General features: G+C 43.9%; 1 protein-coding gene across 1 annotated transcript in view; it reads left to right on the forward strand.

Moving 5' to 3' along the window:
- Positions 1–228: 228 nt before the first annotated feature.
- Positions 229–19,988, forward strand: part of SDC2 (syndecan 2) — a 109,788-nt gene continuing 90,028 nt past the window's right edge. Inside the window, exon 1 of the mRNA XM_045861413.1 lies at positions 229–857. Coding sequence (XP_045717369.1) covers positions 798–857 — 60 coding nt within the window. The 5' untranslated portion in view covers positions 229–797. The remainder of the gene's footprint in view (positions 858–19,988) is intronic.

Raw genomic sequence — 19,988 nt, forward strand, 5'->3', positions numbered from 1 at the left:
GAGAGAGGAAAAGCGGGGAGAGAAGGGGAAAGGAGCGCGAGAACATGAAGAGCACTGGAGTACTGGTTGCAGACAGACCGACTCAGAGCAGTAAAACACCTAGCCGCCCGCGCCCACTGGTCCCCGGGGCTGCCAATCCCGGCGTAATCCCGTAGGAATTTCTCTCGGGTTTAGCTAGGAGTCACATTGCCGCCTCCTCTCCCCCAGACGCCCGGAGGCGCCCGGAGCAGTCCGCTTGGTTGCGAGGGAGGGAGGGAGCAGGAGCAGAGGAGGAGAGGAGGAGAGGAGGAGGACCCCGAGAGGGAGGCGGTGGCGCGGAGAGAGGAGGGGCGCAGCGGCTGAGCCACCAGCCGCCCTCTACCGCGCTTCTCTCCAGATACTCCCGGAGCTCCAGCCGCGCGGAGCGCACCCCTACTGCTCTGCCCCCAAACTTCAGCTGTAGCTACATTCCAAGCCATCTAATTTATTCTTCAAGAAAAGAAGCTGAGTTGCGACGCCGGGAAGGAGTCCGCGGAGGAGTGAAATAACAGCAGAGCTAGAAGAGCTCCAGAGAGCAGATTCCCCCGAGCAACAACTCGGTGCCAGGAGTGCAGAAACCAACAAGTGAAAAGGAACCGCGTTCCCGGGGCGCAGCCGAAGACCCGGGAGCTGAAGCAGGAGGAGGCAGCGAGCGCGCCGGTGCATTGAGCAGGAGCCTCCTGCTCCGGATCCCTCTGCGTGGCTGTGCCTGGTGCTGGGCAAGGGGATTCCTTTCGCCCTTGTTGCAAGCAGCGGCTCCCAGCCAGTCTTCGGGGAATATGCAGCGCGCTTGGATTCTGCTCACCTTGGGCTTGGTGGCCTGCGTGTCCGCGGAGTCGGTGAGTGGGCCAGGAGGGGATCGCGCGCGCCTTTTAGGGGTGTTCGAGGCCGAGAAGAGTCCGTGGCACCAGCAGGAATCTGAGAGCGCCACTTGGGGGTTCTCACTTCCCACACCCCCAGGGAGCTGCAGGAACAAATGCACTCGCTCCTCCACCCTTTTTCGCCTTCCCTCCCCACAGTAAAGCACCGCTGGCTGGAGTTGTCCCGAGGTCCCTGGGGATGAGGGCACGAGAATCGCAGTTTTGTCAAACCGCAGAGGCCCCTGAAGTCACTACCAATTTCTTCACCGTCGTAGAGTCTTGCTGCATCACCCGGGAAAGACCAAAGGGGAAAGGGTGGCTGGAGACGGGAACCCAGAGAGGGTTTGCAAGGGAACGGGTTCTCTCCGCGGGCTCCCTGAGACCCAGGGGCGACCAGGAAACTTTGAGGTCCCTTCCTCTGCACAGCATCTCCCCATGCCAGCTCTCCTACTCGATTGAATGCAAGTTCTGGGGAGAGGTGGCCCTGATTTAAGAAAGTCTCGAGTATTGGGAGAGGAAAGTTTGCAAAAGTTCTTTTGTTTGATGTTCTCCGTGGTTGGCGTGAGGGAGCAGACACCATGTGGAAATGCTACCCGTGGAGGCGCAGTCTGCATTCCCGCGGGGGTTAGCTAAACGGCCGGGGAGTGCTGGGGCACCGGTCGCTGGAATCCTGGTCCTGCGGCGTCCCCTAATTTCTTGAAGGACTAAGGGAGGCCCACGGGCCCTGAGGGGCAGGAGGACATTTTAATACTGACTGCGCTGAGTACAGTGTGCAGGGCGAAGCGGGATGCGTGTGACACCGCTCCGCCTCGGGTGGCGTGGCAGCTCCGAGATCCAGGCTTCCAGCCCGCAAGGCAGGCTTCCAGCCACTACGCTCGCTGTCGCTGGCCCCGGCTGGGGTGCACTCAAGGCCCTGAGGAGTCTCTTCACCTAATCCCTGCAAGCTGCAGGCACTTGGTTTCCGGCAGAGGGAACTTGATTTCTCCTTTGGGTGGGTTTCAGTGGCTGGAGCTTGTTTCCCTATGTTGTCCAAAGAGCGCCCTCTAATGGGAGCTGTCTTCTGGGCTTCCGCTGGTCCCTGGCGGCCCCTACCTGGGCGCCTTGAGCATTGCGGGACCAGGTGGAAGCCCAAGCACCCGCGATTACCTCTGCAGTCTCAGTGCTGCTTGGGGTCTCGTTCAGGGAGTACAGCTGTGTTTTCTCGTTCCCCATATCTCCTCCTTTTGCCACCTAATACCTTGTCCATTTCTAATGAACTTAAATGTCTCTTGCAAGACAAGTAATGTCATCTCTGGGGATAGTGTGTTTTTCCCCTCCCCTCTGGACTTCCCCCTTCTTTTTTGAGCTGAGGCAATCTAGGATTGGGAAACCTCTTTGGCACTGAGCAGCAGATGAAGATTTTTCGTCAGTGTGGGAGTCTGTGTGGATTGGCAGATCCCCATAGATTACTGGAGATTGAAGAGTATGTAGAATTGAACACTGCACAGAATAGTTGAGTATTTGGCTGCTCAGGCTGTAAAATAGAACTCTGAACCTTATCGGTATTATTTCTCTTCGGCAAAGCTCTTTAATCCACTGGGATTAGTAGTCTCCCAGCCAGTTTTGAACTTTGGCTCGTTGTACACAAAAGGGTAGAGATTCTCTGTTTATTTCAGGAAAAAAAAACATTAGTGCTCATCTTGTTGCAAAACAGGGCAAAGGGAGAACTCCATCTAAAGGTTTTCAAGCAAAGCCTGCCTAAAAAAGCAGTTCAGGGTTAAGGGAGTCTTTTTGCTGTGATTTGTTTAGGATTTGCTAAGAAATGTTACTATTTGGGGATTCTAGAAAAAAGAATGTCTCTATTTTCTTCCTCTCTGGGTTTTTGCATAAACCAGACAGTACTCCCAAAGGAAGCTTTCTGGCTGCACAACACCTGTCTTCCCCAGTGGTGCCTTTTTCCTGAATGCATTTTTGGGGTTCAAATATTTCTCATGTCCAACCTGAATTGAATGCTTTCCAAGTGAGCTGCTTCACTGTGGTAGATACTGTTTTCAGTAATTGGAATATCATCCAAAAGAGTGACTAGATATTTTTAAAATGTCAACTTGGAGACTCCAGCAGAGAGTCTTTCTTTGTTAGGCAGTGAGTCAGTCATTCTCAATTGAAGCTGTTTCAAAGCCCAGGGTAGCTAATAGTGCATTTACATTACTTTTAACTCTGTGTTTGTTTCATGTATAGCACCATAAGTGTATACAATGTTGAAAGGTTTAATTTTTAAACACTTAGTCATTATAGCACAGTATTTCCAGGGCCTCACATTTTGATTTGAAAACTGCTTCTGTTTCCTGGGAGTTAAAAGTAGTGATCTTCTAAGTCTCTCTTTACAAGGAAGAAAGGAAAAATGCCTGCAGTTAGTGAATTCTTTAGTTTAAAGTAAGCTTAAGGGTAAAAAAAAAAGAGAAGAATCTCAGGAACCAAGGCTCAAAGCTGTCTGTGAAAAGGAACTGGTGACCCTTCCTTTACTGACGAACGCTGGGAACCGCAGGGACAGCCCCTTTGTGGTCATGCATTCATACTTTCCGCCGGCAGGTTAGGACTTTTCGCTGCGGAAGGCAGTGCAAGGGGAAAGGCTGACTGAGTGTGGCAGTAGTGATATGCTGCTGTTTCTCTGTCCGTTTTTTTCATGACTGTTTAGCTTTAGAAATCATATATTGCAGACTGTTATAAATGCATAATTGGAACTGGAAATATGTTTTTAAAAAGGAAGTGTTTTGAACTAGTGGAATTTTATACATATGCTTAGATGTATGTAAATTAAAAGAAACTGTCAAGTCATTTGGACCCATGCATTTCCTCTCAGTGTGTTATGAAAGGCAGGCTTTGAAAAGTTTGCATTAGAAGGAAAAATAAAATTGGAACCATATAAACTTTTGCAGTTCTTTAAAAATATATATGTTGGCTGTTTGAGTAATGAAACAAATTCCTTTTGCTGGGGAACTTTATAGAAACAAGGGCTCTTTCTCTGTTAGTTGCGTGTTACCAGTAGCTAGATGTCATTTAAGAAGGAGAGATCTTACAAGATCAGACTTGCAGAAGAAGGGTGCCCTGGAAGGAATTTGAGTATGCCCCCCAACCCTTACTTCTGGAACCTGGTACATCAAGTTTTGATGGTGCTCACTTTGCGAAAGACTGAGTAACATGATACTCAAATTGTGCCTTGAAGAATCATTAGTTTGGAGAAGATTTCAATGGATCGTTTAGTTTTTTTCCCCAGGTAGGACTCGTTCTCAAGCCTCCCGAATCCCCCAGAGACCTGACTGGCCAGCTGTAGGTGGCCTGGGGTCTCCTTAGGTTGGCAAGACCCCTGAGGCTGACCCAGCCACATAGAGCTTGGCCGCCTTTGTCATTCAGGTGTGTGGGGAGTCTGGTCAGGCCCCTGTGCTGTTGGCGTGTCAGCGGGCAGTGATCCAATAGGTCACGTGTGGAATGTTATCTGAGTTGAGAGTCTCATGAGACTGGCCCTAAATCACACTGAAAGATCTCACCCATCATTTTCTTCTTCCCGAAACAGAAGACTTGCTGTTTATGCCACTGTCAACAGTACATTACAGCATCTCAAAATCACTGAATTCTTTCATGGACCAGAAGCCAAAATAAAGTTGTAAAGAAAAGCAAGAAGTCATGAAGAAGAGCCTTTGCTGAAAACAACTGCTCTTATTTAACTTTTTAGTCATCCATGCCCGGATCATCTCTTAATCGTAGTCTTTTGGATTTGAATCTTAAAGATGTCCTTGACGCATTTATCTTTGTTGACTTCCACATCCATTTGGCCTCTAAATCCACCTGCATGTTGTTCGCTCCACAAATATTTATTCAGCCCTTACAAAGTGCTCAGGATAAAGCAGGGAGCAAATCCCTCCGTCTTTTGGGAGCTCTCATTCTAGTGATCCAGACAGTTTCCTCTTCAGTTTCTTCTCTCTTGGGGCCTTGCCAGCTCATGTCTCCATGTCCACAGCCTTGCAGTTGCCCTTCCTGGCTCAGAGGCTCATCTGCTCTTTGATTTATCCTACATCACTTTGATTGTATTGCCCATGCCCCATAAACTCCGTGTTTTCTTGTTATCCTGGTATGGAGTAGAACTATCTCCGCCAGATTTATAAGATGCTCCTTAATATTGCTCCTTCTGGCTTACAGCCCCTTGATTACTCTCGGTCATGCTTCTGGGCTATAGCCTACCTGTTGCACTGTTGGGAATGTTCCTGGGACATGACTTCTTCACTGTTTCTCCTTTTAAACTCTGCTGATTCAAGTACAAGTTCCAAATAGCTCTACATGAATGATCCAGCAGTTGTTTTTATCTTTCTGTAAGTAGTCAGGTGGACTAAAGGTCAGAATCACTGAAAGTATATAAAAATACCGATTTCAAGACCTCCTCTCAGAACTGCACAATTAGAAATATGAAAGGGGCCCTGGCTGGTGTGGCTCAGTGGATTGAACATGGACCTGTGAACCAAAGGGTCGCCAGTTTGAGTCCCAGTGAGGGCACATGCCTGGGTTATGGGCCAGGTCCCCAGTAGGGGGCACTCGAAAGGCAACCACCCATTGATGTTTTTCTCCCTCTCTTTCTCCTTCCCTTCCCCTCTCTCTAAAAATAAATAAATAAAGTCTAAAAAAGGGGTGGATTGGTCTATACTTTTATGAAGCATGTCAGATGATTCTCATGAATCAGCCACATGTGGGAAACACCCGTTACACATTTTACCCCTGATTCCATGCTATTTGGCTTTATCCCAGGGCTCCGTGTGGTAAGTAGCTCTGTGACCTGGGAAACTAGGGTAGAGTGCACAGCAGTTAGACATGGAAGGTGGACACATCTGAGTTCAGATGCTGGTGCTTTGCCACTTCCTCAGTTTTGCCACTAAACTCTTGAGTAATTTTAAAAAATCACACGTGTGTATAAATGGGACCTAAGAATGCCTTTATAACATGGCAGCGTAGGAATGGAGCTTAAGGCAGAGGTAAAAAGTGTTCTTTTAAAAATTTTCTTTAGGCTTGTTTTGCCGAGAAGATATTCTTATGGCCTCTTAGACCTCTGACATTCTAGAGAGGTTGGTGCCACCTGAGTGGAGGGCCCTTGTTTCCACACCTTTGACTCCTGTGGTGAACAGCTGTTGATGCTGCTGCTGAAGTGAGCCTGTAACGGGTTGGTTGGTCCTGCTGGAGCTTGCTTCCCTCTGGCTGCTTTGGGCAGTGCGGTCTAGGATCAGCTAAATCCAGTATTGCGGGGGCAGACCTGGGCTCATTCGACAGTTTTGACTCTATAGACCTCAGTTTCATCAACATTGCAGTGTTGGTCTGAGGAATAAACAAGCTATGACATCGTCCTTCACATCATCAGTGTACATTCATGCTTCCCCGTTTCCTTCGGCTGGACGGGGTGCCGGCAAGTAGGAAGGAGAGAGTTAATGTGTGTGTTGCGTGCTGGAGTGCTGGTGGTCACCTAGAATGAGGCCGCAGGGGTGGTGAGGGAGAGCTGGGAAGCTGGGCACTGAAAAAGGAGTATTTTTTTAAGGGTGGACATGCATGACATGTCTCCTTTTAACAAGTTGAGCTTTGGATCTTACTCTTGAAAATCTTCCTGGGGTTTTGACAAGTCTGTTTCTAGGGCGGCATTCGCTTGAGCAAGAAGGCTAGAGGGGTGACTGCCTGTGAATAGGAAAGAAGACTGTTGAAATAGAATTGCGAATGTCTTTTTCCAAGGGATCTCAAAAAATGGGTAGGACTGGGAGAAAGGGAGCAGCCTTGAAATCTTTGGAGATTTGCCATTTGAATTTCCTATCAGTCGAGTGAGGCCCACTGGTGTGCCGCCGGTGATGTAGAGCCAGTTCCTGTGGTCGTGGGCTCCAAGCTATAAAGGAATAATGTCACTAAAGACAAGATATGTGTTCATGTTTCTTTCCTCTGCTGTTGAATCTGTTTTGTGAAAAATGTCAGAAAACAGTAATGTCACAAATGCAGGAAATACGCGCTCTAACAGGTTGATGTTTATTTTCTTATGGTGATATGGGTGTATTACATACAAACAGTACCAATATTTAAGGAGAATGCGCAGTGCATAGAATCTTGTCTTATGTAAGAATGACACATGAAACAAAATATTCAGTTATTACAAGAAAAGTTATTTTTTCAAGTTCTTACTCCCAAATGAGTAAATGTTAGATATGTATTTGTGTATGATTTATGATGAAATGTAATGACTAAAAATAAATATATAATATTTAGGGCAAAGAGTAAGGCTTTGCACACATTTAATGAACTACCTTAATCCATCTGAGACCTTAGCTTCCCCATCTATAAAATGATGGAATGAACTGGAGGAACTTTCTGTCTTTAATATTTATTTTTTCTGTGTGCTTCACGGTGTGATTAGAGAAATGTTACGATTAACCTAATCAATAAGTAATTATTAAGCTCCTGTCAAGTACTTATTATTTTATTATTAAAGCAAGGAATTCATTCACACTACAGAAAAGTTAAGTCATTTCTAATAGCTGATTAATTAGTTATCTTGAATTGAGTATTTGTTGGGTGTTAGGGTTATATACATCGCTCTGAATGCTGATGATCTGGTAGTGTCTTGCATTTTCCAGGATATTTTCTGATAGAAGCCAGAATAGCATGAAGACCACCTGATGTGACAGAATTTGCTTTCACTGTGGATAGAAGAAGAGAGACTGTAGTTTTGAGGGCTTTTTAAGGCAGAAGTTATGGAGGGATATCAGGCTTCTCGTTTCGTTTCTGGCCTCAACATTCGTTTCCAGAGTGGAGCCTCTAACGGGGACCTTCCCGTTGCTTCCTCTGCGGAGTCCTGGAGCCAGGGCAAGCGCAGAGGAGACCGCAAGCGAGACTGGAAGTGGGCGGGAAGCGTGGGAGGTGGTTGAGAGCATGGGCACTGGAAGTCAGACTTTCTGGGTTTGAAGCCGCTTGCTTCGTTTACCTTGGGCAAGTTTCTTAATCTCTCTGCTCGGTTTTTTCATCTGTAAAATGGAATATCCTAAAATAGGTTCTTAAGATTATGCGAGACAAAATAGGTAGGAGCTTCTAACCCAGTGGCGCGTTCATGCTCCGTGTCACAGGTTTGTTGCCGTTACTCTGATTCCGGGTGTTCTGCTTGCGACGTGTTGGGGTTCGGCACTCTGTCCCGGCCCATCTGATAAGTGCCAGCCGAGAGTGCAGCCCAGGATGTGCACGATTCATCCTGCCTTTTCTCACCGGGGCTCCCTTTCCCGACCTGGGGTGGCCTCGCTCTATGTTGAGATATTGGGGATATTTATGCTGGTACTCAGCTTTTCTCTAAATGTGGGTGACTTGAGAGAATATGCCATTGGTTATTTCTGGCCCATGAAAGGTACCTTACAGGGACTGGATGAATCTGTGTTAGGATGTGAAAAGCCCATCTTTTCCAGTAATTTTACCTCTGCAAATCTGTCCAAAGGAAATAATCATAGACAGTAAGTGTATTTAATTTAGAATAGTTCAAAATGGAAGCAATAATAAAGGAATGGTTAAATAATAAATTATAATTTATACACTAAATATTATAAAGCCATTAAAATGTATTTGAAGAATGTTTGTAACTTAGAAACTGTTTCCATAGAAAAAAAGTTGGATATAAAACTGTATAATAAAACTTTGGTTCTATTAAATAAATTATATATCATATATATAATATATATTATATATGGGGTATATATACACACTATATATGCATACATTATATATATGTATACACAGACCTGCACGTGTGATAAAATTGTGTAGCAGTAAATACATACACACATATGCACGAATGAATATCAGTAGAACTGGGGAACTCTGAATAACATTGGTGGACTATATCAATGTCAATATTCTTGTTGTGATATATTTACTATAGTTTTATAATATGTTACCATTGGCAGAAACTGGGTAAAGGGCACAAGAAATCTCTCTGCATTATTTCTTACAACTTTATGTGAGCCTACAGTTATCTCAACAAAAATTTCTATAAAAAATGGCACCAGACCCAGATGGTTTTACAAGTAAGTTCTGCTGTTCCTTCGGAACAGATAGTAATTGTTGTCCCAGAGCGTAGAGAATACAGAAGGCTATTCTTTTTCATTTTATGTGGTTAACATTGCTGTATGTCAAAACCAGGCAAGGAGAGCACAAGAAAACAAATCTGCTGGCCAATTTCACTTGTGACCATAGATGCCAACCTTTTGAATAAATGTCATGAAACTAGATACAGCAGCTTATAAAGAGAACAATGATGAGTCCAAGTAGGGTTTTTCCAGGAATGCTTCAACATCAGAAAAGTAATGCAGGCATTAAGTTTAAGGGAGATGAAAATATGATCATCTGAACAGATGCAGAAAAGCATCTGGTAATAAAAGTTCCTGAAGATGTTAACAGGAGGGTCTCTAATTTCTGGTTAACTGAAGGCTTACTATATTAGGGTCTGTACATCTGCGTGGATAGCTCAATTTGCTTGACATGTTTAGGAACCATAAGGCCACTGTTTACTGAGTTGTTAGGCAACTCTAGTTACATGGGTGACAGGTGTGTGACAGTGCAATGAAGTGTGGGTCATAACATATATAGATTTTAATTCATATGAAGTTGTAGTTCTGGCCTTGCCAAGATTCGGTTGTATATTCCGCCAAATTTAGATAATGCAGAGGATAACCTTGAGGTTTGGAATAAAGAGAATAACTTAAGTGTTCTGTTGCTGGCATTATCCCTTAAAAGCCATGAGACTATGGGGAAGTTTCTTGTAATCTCTGAACTTGTTTTTTCAGTGTGAAACTGGGGATAATAATAATTTGATTTTTGGATAATTTGAAGATTAGTCTCAGTAATGATTGAAAACTTCTAACACAAAACCTTATCCACAGTGGGTTTTTTAAACACATTTTTTTCTCTTTCTTTCTAGTGTAGTGATTCTGGAATGTTTTTTATATATGCATAAATATGTATGCATATATTTCTTAGTTCTCACTTGCATTCTGACCCTTGTCCCTAAAGTACATATATTTTCACAACTTGATGAACAATTTATTTTTTAATCAGGCAAGGTGTGATGCTGAATCATACTTTTTCTTTCCCCATCATCCATATTTCAACATCAGAACAGCCGTGCAGTTCTTCAAAGTGTAAGGGGGCTAATCACACTCAGCTGAAGCTCGACTTCGACTTGTATAGAAGTTGGAAATTTTAGTTAAAACTTAAAAATATGATGTAGTACTTGGGATTATAATTGTAAAATTCTTAAAGAAGGTCAAATTGGAATCTTACATTGTAAACACTGACTTATCTGTTAGGTTTGCTAATGAGTTAAAATCTTAACTTTAGGTTTCACTTCTAAACTCATTTAGATAAGAATGGTATTTTATTTGGTAATATTATTTGATTAGATTTTTGTCTTGATTAATTAGTAAATGAAGTTTTATGCTTGCCAAGTCAGTCAGTTAATAGCGAATTCATGTTACTACACACTTACCAAGGGCAAAATTCTTTGCTGATTTGTAAGTTAAAAAGAAATTATGACATGACACCTACCTGCAAGCAACTGTTACCTACCTTTTGGTTATTTAGCGTAACTGAGGGTGGGTTGGGTCCTCAGGTAATGTATGCATTGTATACAATACTCATCAGTTTGAGGTCATCTGCTTAGACATGTCTAGCAATGCAAACTGCCAGAGAATTACAGTTGAGAAGGATTAGAACCCCTTGTAGAAGAGAAGCCATTGCTGCCAGAACAACAAAAGCACCTTCCCTGAAGTGGCAAAGTGTGTTGGAGAAAAAAAAAAAAGTTCTATTGATGACTTGGCAACACTTGATTTTCAGTTTTTCTTTTTCTTCTGCTGTCCAAGGAAAGGCTTCTAAGTGTCAAGGTCTACAGAAGATACAGTGAGCAAGACATTTTTTAGAACCTGGATAATCTGTTGATGTTTGTATGAGGAGAAAAAGAAACCTGACATTTCACCAGGTAATTCCCCATGCTTTAGAAGCTTCGGGCTCTTAAAGGTGAGAGCTGGACCCTATCTGTTAAGGTCAAATACTCTTAGCTGCTGAATGAAAGAGGTATAAAAGTGTTGGGATGATTCTCATTATATTCTTTTGAATTCTGGTTTTTCAATATGTAACAATGGATCACAGAGCTGGAATTGACTTTTAAAAGGAGGTGTACCTAGAGAGATTTAATTGATTTGTCCAAGAGCACGTGGTTAGTAAGTGGTAGAGTTATAAATTGGGCTAAGGCCATCTGACTTGTTAGTATTTTTTTCTTTTCTTTTTTTTAATGGGCTTTCTTATTTTTTTTGTTTATTTATTCTTAGTGAGGGAAGGGAGGGAGATAGAGAGAGAGAGAAACATCAATGTGTGGTTGCTGGGGGTCCTGGCCTGCAACCCAGACAAGTACCCTGACTGGGAATCGAACCTGCGACACTTTGGCAGACAAGTACCTTGACTGGGAATCAAACCTGCGACACTTTGGTTCGCAGCCCACGCTCAATCCACCGAGCTACGCCAGCAAGTGCATTATTTTTTTCTTACCATGTTAAGTTTCCCTCCAGGCTCCTTCTTTTCCGTTCCCCCCATTAGTGATTAGTACCAAATAAACTTATTTTGGGCTCATGCTTGAGGAATAAATGAGAGAAACACCAAATGAACATACCCTATATGTTATACAATGTGCATCAATGTGGTTAATTTGTTTTGTGCAAGATGAATAATTTAAGGTGATGATTAGATCATTTCTCCATTTCTGGCCAAACTGGTGCTCCACCTACCCCTTCTGTCTGCACACCTTCTGTCCGGCTGGTTAGGGAAGGAGAGCTGGCCGCCCAGGGAGCGGGCAGCCCTAGGAGGTCAGGGACTGAAGTGAAGTTGATTTGTAAATGTGGATCTCTTGGGGGCAGCAGCTGCTGTTGTGGGTTAAGGGAGGGAGAGAACGCTTTGGAACTGTATACTTCGCATGTGACAGTCCCTTCCAGGAAAAGAGAGTCTGAGGCACTAATGGCTCAGGTAAAGGCACATTTCCACTCAGTTCTTTGTGCCAGCGTTGGATGCAGGTTCATTTTTTCTCCCAACATTTTTTTTCCTTGAATGCTGCTTTTGTAAATCTTAGAGTAGTAACATAAATATATCTGAGTCATGGTTTATCAGGAAATAAGTTTTGGCGGTGGTGCTTTGTAAAAAATGAATTTATTAGAAGATAATAACATTAAAAATCCGTCCTCTGATCTACTTAGACCTAGGACAAGACCTCTCCATTCACTGTCTCCAACTGTCTCACAACTGCTGGGCCGGCCGTACTACTGACGAGGCTGCATTTTATGTGGCCCAGCAGAAGTTAGATCCTCAGTTTTTCCAGCTTTAAACAGTCCTGACATGGTGCTGTCATCTAAATGTACAAGCGCTTTTTAATGTAGTCTATGAGTGCAGCCCCATGAAGCACGTGTCAGACCCTGCGTTTGCGTTGGTTGTCCTGTATTCTGATTTCTTCACAACATGTAGCACGGTACTCTGATGACCCCTCTCCACAAGCTTCAGTCTGGTAATGAGAGAACTGAGGGAGTGGAATTAATGGGAATCTCTAAATCCCAGCTCTGCCGTATCCTTATGACTTTGGGTAGGTTACTCAGTCTCTCTGTGCCTCAGTTTCCTCATCTGTAAACAGGGGCTGAGTCACAGTAGCCACAATTAGAGATGCTGGGAGGGTGAATGAGTTACTGCCGCATGTCATGCATTTTGAAGAGTGCCTGGTGTGGAGTCAGCACTAGCCTCTACGTTGAGGCTGATTGAAAAGGATGGCTCATTAGATGCCATGATCAAAGAAGAAAGGATCCTCTTTTGAGGCTGTGAACCTGAGGCTGAGAAGAATGATGGTGCCACTGACCAGAGAGGAAAGACGGGAGCGGCAGCATTTTGTCCTCTTTTTCTTTATTTTGTACGTGGCTGTTGTGTTTTGGTGAAATGACTCATTTAACCTCTCTAGCTCTTAGTTCTCACCCGTATAGCGAAGGGCATAGTCTAAGTCAGTGGTCCTCAATCCTCTCTGCACATGAAATTCACCTGGGGAGCTTCCACACTCTGTCTGTGCCTGGGCCCCACCCAGCACCAAGTAAATCAGAATCTCCCGGGGCTGGGGGCTGGGGGCTGCGGCTCTGCTGTCAGTTTGTAAAAGCTTCCCAGGCGATTCTCACTTCCTGCAGGTTTGAAAACCACAGCTGCAGATTCCTTTTGTGGTTTCTTCCAGCTTAGAGGGAAGTTGCGCAGGTGAGGTTTTTGTCATCTTAAAGCATGTCCTGGACTGCTTGGAGCGTAGTGGCTTCACAGGGCTGATCTGCTGCTACCTGTCACTGTGTAAACTAGGCAGAACTGGGAAATGCTTGCTCTTCTTCCTTTTTTAAAAAGTCCTCACCCGAGGATATGTTTATTGATTTTTAGAGAGAGCGGAAGGGAGAGAGAGAGAGAGAGAGAAAACATTGATTGCTTTCTGTATGTGCTCCAATCGGGAATGGAACCCACAACCTTGGTATGAGCCCTGACTGGGGATCTAACCCACAACCCTTCGGTGTGTGGGACGACACTCTGAGCCACCGAGCCACTCAGCCAGGGCCAGCTTCTTTCTCTTCTCGTCTCCTCAACGCCTTTTTCTGCTGGCTCATGGTTTTCTGATAATCATGTTGGTGGACTGTGATACATTTGAGAGCTCTTCAGACAAGAGGTTATACGTATACGTTAAGTTTATCTTAGGATGTCTTAAAAAATCAGAACATTTTCCTTTCCCAAGGAAAACTTTCCTGAGTGAAACAGAGGATGTTTGCCTTCTTGGCCTCGGCGCAGGAAAGCATGTTTGGTCAACTTATTACATTTGCTCGAGTTCACGCTCTGAGCAGAGACTGTGTGCTTTAGCGATTGGAAATGCATGTAGGAGTTTTCTGAATTTACTGATCGTGTGTAAGCCCTACACACGCATCTTAACCATGGCCCTCTTGTTGTAACTGCACTTCAGTTCCTTGGACCTGGTTCAAGTCGAATTAATTCCATGAACTGTACGGTTTCCGGATGAAGTAGGGAAGAGAAAGTGCTTCAGGCTGTCCTGTGAATAAGGCATCGGAGCTGTCTTTAGTTCTTGCTTCAGTGAAAAAAGCAGCAGCCCATTATCTAATCTATTCATAGTTTACTTTGTTCAGATATCTAATTTGGGAGTGTTTGCCCTCACTCAACTCTGAAGCACAATTTTCCATTCCTTGAATAAAAGGGGATATCTTTAATTGACTCAGGGGGAAAAAAAGCCTCATTTAAGACTTCTAGACTTCTCAAAGCCTTTAAAAATTGCTCTGCTGGGTAACATTAAAATGCCGACCCTTTAGAAACTTCCATTCAACATATATCTTTCCTACAATGGAGTTGGAAGTATTATTCTTGAGCAAGCTGTTAAAATGAGCCATTTGCAGTGATTCATAGGCTTTTACATTTAATAAGTCTCTAATGTCTAGAATAAAATTCAACATTACTGTTTATTATTTTGGAGACAGTAGGGTTAAATGTGTCTGTCCCAGAGCATCGACGTACTCCAGTTTGCAGACAGAAGTGTTTGTTCTCGGTAGAGATAGACATCTGTCACTGAGTCATTAATTAAGTCACTGGTTCTCAAAGTGTGGACAGGTCAGCATCTGCATCCCCTAGGAATTTGCTAGAAATGCAGATTCATGGGCTTCCAGACCAACCGAGTCAGAAACTCTGGGGTGGGACCCAGCAATTTGAGTTTTCAAAAGCCCTCCATGTGATTCTATTGCATGCTCGAATTTGAGAACGACTGAGTGGTTCACATCCCTGACCGCATGAGCACAGTTAAGTGAGAGCCCCGGGCTGTGGGACTTAGATATCAGAATGTTTTTTTTTCAGCAGCCTTCGTGACTCCAACAGGCAGCCCTGTGCCCGCAACAATCCGGTACCAGAGAGGGGAAGGGAGGAGTATTAACCCCCTGGGCGAAGCAATGCTGGGATCCCCTGAGGTGTGAAGCTGTAGTTTCCTGGTGAGGCAAACAGGCTCTTGCTCCCCGCTTTATTAAATTCTACATCTAATTCTCTTTGCTCCCCTTCCTTAACAACTAATTAACTACCTACGGTTGGACAGGTAACAAAAGTCCCAACTCAGACTGGCATAGGCAATAAAAAGGAACTTTCGGCTCAGATAATGAAGTCCCGAAGTAGTCTGTCTTCAGGCCTGCTGCGTCAAGAGCCTTAAGGAATGTTAGCAGGCTTTAGCTTTTATTTATATCTTTCAAAGTAACTTTCTCTTGATAGATTCACTCCCAGGCCTTACCCTAATGAGGTAACAGCTAACCTGTTGTGAAGAAGAGATCCCCAAATATAGTGGCTCAAAAGAACTAGAAGTCTTATTTACCTCTGACATAAAAGTCCCAAGACAGGGCTGGTGGGATGGCTCTGCCTTGCTCTCCTGCAGCTCTTACCTGTGGCTCCACCTTTGCTGTCTCCCAGCCGGGAGGAAGAATCGAGGTGAGGACATACCACTCCTTTTGAGGCCACAGCCTGGAAGTGTACTCATCACTTCTACCTACATCCCAGTCATCAGAACATAGCCATATGGTCACACAGGGTGCAGTGCACGCTGGGGAATATAGTCTCGATGTGGGTGGCCATGTTCCCAGTAAAAGTCTGGGGAGGTTGTATTACTCAAGAAGGGAAGATATTAGGTATTAATGACAACCAGGAGAGACCTCTCGCTGTGTGGTAGCAATACGAGGCCTGGCAACTCCAGGTTAACAAACCGTCTATCTTCTCAGCAGTTGTAATAGAGTTTCTTTTCCCCAACTATACTAGCGAGATCAGAAAATAGCCTCTTTGTTACTCTGGATTGGCCTGGCCTGGATCACACGCATCATCTCTGGAACTACAAGTGGTGGAAGCATTGCAAGAATCCCCTGGACTGAGATAGGAAAGGACTGGTCCCTGAAGAGAAATGGAGGGAGGAGAATGGATGTTGTCCAGAAGGGACACCTTTCCCTCCTTTCATCTGTGCTCTGGTTGTTTGTTGCTCTTGTGAAGTCTGATCTTCACCCTACCTGGTTTTGTCAGAGTAAGATATGTGGCACACACCACAGTTCGCCCCAGGGCTCACACTCTCGAGGACCCATCTTGGATGGGGATGGGTTCAGACATTACCCTCTATCCTTGTGAAAACTCTCCTGTACATCTACTTAGTGACAAAATGAAAGCATGTATAGAGTGAGCTTAAGCTCACTTTTCTGTTCATTGGCATTTGGACCTAGACAGGAAAGGGGAGAACTTGGGGATGCTAAAGCCAGGGGAGACGGGGTTTACTGTCAACTTAGTTGGGTGTGGAGTATTTGAAGACTGTTAGCACGTTAGATAAAAGACGTTTTAGAACAAATTCATTTGATGAGTTTAGTAAACACAGGAGATGGTAGCAAGGTACCTTTGATGTCTTATTTTAATGGTTGGTAAATATGAATAAAGGAAAATATAAATTTGTTTATTTTGGGCTGAATGGTAAATGCTTTCTCTAATATAGTCTCAATGAAATGGTTTGCATCTTTAATTGCTGAAGATTGTGTAGAGGCCTTTAGTATATTAAACAATGATGGGTGTTACAAAAGTGATCAGTTGCACTTATGTTTACTCTCTTGTTCTCAAAGGTTTGTTTCCTCTAATATATATTTCTTTATACCTAACTCATTGCATAGAGGGACTGAAGTAATTTCTAACACTACATATCTTTTCCACAAACTTTAGAAGAAATGATGTGAATGGCTGATTTATATTCCTATGCAACCAGAGCATTCCAAAAGCATACTATGTAACACTTTAAAAAAAAAAGAGTTGTAGTCTTAAATGACAGAAAAGTAATACATACTGTTCAGAATGACATGCTATTTCCAAGCCTCTCAACTGAATACTTATTGTTCTTTTAATAAAAATGTGGATTGAAGGCACGTCTGATGTAAATGAATTAAAATTTCATTTGCCCAGAACTTTGTGTATTACATTAATAAGATTTACCCAAAACACTATTGTTGGTTCAGTAAATATTGAGAGAGCATCTGAGTTGCTTCCCAGTGTTTGCTGTTTCTCCCCTTGGGCATTAACTACTCTTGTGAGTCTTTTCCAGGCTGCTCTTGGTAGTTTGTGCCTTGCGGTGTAAATAGAGACAGAAAACCCAGAAGATTCAAACAAATTCCATACCATAAACTATTTGCAGATGTGTTTAGTGTTCATTCAGGAGAGCCTCTCCTTTTAGTTTATTTAACACAAAACTTTCTTTTGGTGTCCTACACATACAACAGGAGAAGTTTTTATTTTATTGGAAATTTAAACAACAATCATACCAACATTTTCTGGGGAAGTTTCAGCATCTAACAAGCACCAGGAAGATTTTCTGTAATGACTTATACCTGATGCTTTGTCTTCCTGGATCTTAACATTCTTTCGGACAGTCAGGGTTGAAAGGGGTGGAGGCTTCCAAGGAGACAGATTTCATCTGAATAAAAGAAAGACCTTTCTGAGAAGCAGTCAGAGGTGGAATAGATGCCTTTGGAGTAGTGAGTGAGGGCAGAGCCTGGAGGTAAGCACACCTGTGCTTGGGTGGCGATGTATTGAGATCTTTAGAGGGGATGCAGAGCATCAGCTGCCTGGGAGAGTAGCTGACCTTGACAGCTTCCTTCTCACCTTAGATTCTGTCACTCTTATGGTATTTTGAAACTGAACACTGAGCAACTTCACATATATTTCCTTTCATGTCTTATAAGGGTGGTGTGACTGAGGTTAGACATCTTTTGTTTCCTTGAGTTAAAGGAATAGGGCATTCTAGAACCAACTATCTGTTAAACTGATGGCAAGACCTCCATTGGCCAAATTTGAGGGATAATGTAACTGTTAGAATTTGACACTGTTTCAAACTTCAAGTGACCCTGACAGGTACTTAATCAGGTACAATGACCACCTTGACTGATGTGACCCATTGGGAGATAGGACAAACAGGTCCCAGTGAGACTGGAAGGGGAAGGACTGGCAGAGAAGGAAGGGAGTCTCTGGAGGTGGAGAAGCAGAGGGTCTCCAAGCCAGTATCAAGGCAAAGGTGCCACTGTCCCGACCTGTCAAGGCTTTGTGGGGAGGTATGCTTAGCCACCCAAGCATTCGCTGAAACAGCTGATGGGTGGAAGGACTTCGGGTAAGGAACCATTTCCCTACTGCTTCACTCTTACCAAGGAGCATTCGCTTTGTGTTTCCTTCTTTCATCGTGGTGAAGCCAGAGAATGCTGGGCAGGCAGCCAGAAGACTTGGTTCTGACAGCCTGGCTTTCTCTGCCAGTAACCAGCTGTGCCCTCTGGCGAATCACTCAACCTCTTCTGCCTCAGTGTGTCCCTTTGTAAGGCCTGTTGATCCCTGCAGCCAAGAGTATTTTAATGGCTGCGCTCTTTTTTTTTTTTGTAAGGAAATCATTTTTTGTCTCTTCTTTCTACCAACTTCCTTGGAATAAGTTTTTAAAATTCCAGTCCATATTTTAACACTGTGCTCTGTTCTCTCTCGTCAGCCCAGTAAATTGGTTATAGTTGTCACTTAGGATGCAGTCATCTTTCACGATGGACCGTTTCCTCTCAGAGATGCCGCTCCATCCAGCAGTGGTAGCTTAGGTTTCTTCCTCCCAGACAGGAGAAGGGAGGTCGCTTTTGAGGATGGGGAACAGGAGCTGGAGTAGGAGGTGAAGTTCTCTTAGTGGGGGAGGATGTAGTCTCCCCGTTAGAGACCGGAAAGTGCGGGTATGAAGGCGAGCTGCCCTCATTCTGTGGGTGACAATGCCCAGCAGAATTCCCCCCCTGCGTTTAGGCTCTGCACGTTGCACTCTGGGGACATGTGTTTGTTGTCTGGAGTTGAACAGTTCTGCTAAGAACTGGGGAGTGTATGCACTCCAGAAAGATCAGGAGGCTGTGGGTAGCTCAAGTACTGTATTCCGGGGGTGCCAAGTTGCTAATGAACCTCCTCTTCCAAAGGCTAACCTTTCAGCCTGTGTGAGCTACCCACAGATTTTCAAATTTGAAAATCTCCCAAATGCCTGTGAATTTAATGGCAAGAATCATTATGAGGGAGGTGAAAAATCCTGCCCCACTGTGATCGTGCCTCACTCACCAATTTACAGCTCATCAGCCCCGGCGACTGCCCAGTGGAGCCTTTCCAGGATGCCGTGTCTCCTTGCCCAAATTCTTTCCTCACCCTGCCTGCATTGGAACCATCTTGGGTGTGTTTCGTTAAAGACACACATTCTTGGTTCCCACCTACAGCATTTTTATATCCAAACATACTGACGTTACATAATAACTGCTTTAGGCGAAGAGGCTGCAAAGCTCGTAACGGCTTTCTGCGGGCCCCCCATCCTGATGCTAACCTTCCTGGTATTTTTGGTTCTAGGTCTAAGGTCCTCTACAAAATGCAAAATTTGACACTCAACTCAGGATCGAAACATATCTAGAAATGACTTGTTCATTAAGAATTAGTTTATTTGGCCATTCAATAGGATAACTGTCAAACAATATTATTTGTTTTATGCTTGTTGACCCAACACGTTTTGTTAAAAAGACTTGTTTTTTTTTCTCCATTGAATTGTCTTGGTACCCTGTTAAAAAGCAATTGAAGATAAGTGTAAGGATTTATTTCTGGACTCTCAATTTTGTTGCATTCATCTATATCATCTGTATGCAGTACTATATGTACATAATTATGTCTATAATATATGTATATGTGTACACACATACACAGAAGGAGAGATCTTGAAGCAAACTCGGGTGTGATCAGTGTATTCCTTTGTCTTAAATTTAGGTGGTTAGGAAATGGGGAAAATGAAAAAGTAGGAATTTGAGGCATTCACTACATCAGGACACCTGACCATGAGGTACCTCGAGCCTCAGGTGAGACCAGAGATACGAAGAGTAGGTAGCGAGTGGCTGGTGCTGTTAGCTTCTGTCCTTTTTCTTCTCTTCCTCTTGAAGTGGAATGCATCATTTAATGTTTGGGAGTGGAGCGCATTTCAGTTCTCTCTGGGTT

This window comes from Phyllostomus hastatus, unplaced genomic scaffold (genome assembly GCF_019186645.2).
Source record: "Phyllostomus hastatus isolate PE091 unplaced genomic scaffold, TTU_PhHast_1.1 phas_scaffold_21, whole genome shotgun sequence".
In the NCBI taxonomy this organism is placed as follows: Eukaryota; Metazoa; Chordata; class Mammalia; order Chiroptera; family Phyllostomidae; genus Phyllostomus; species Phyllostomus hastatus.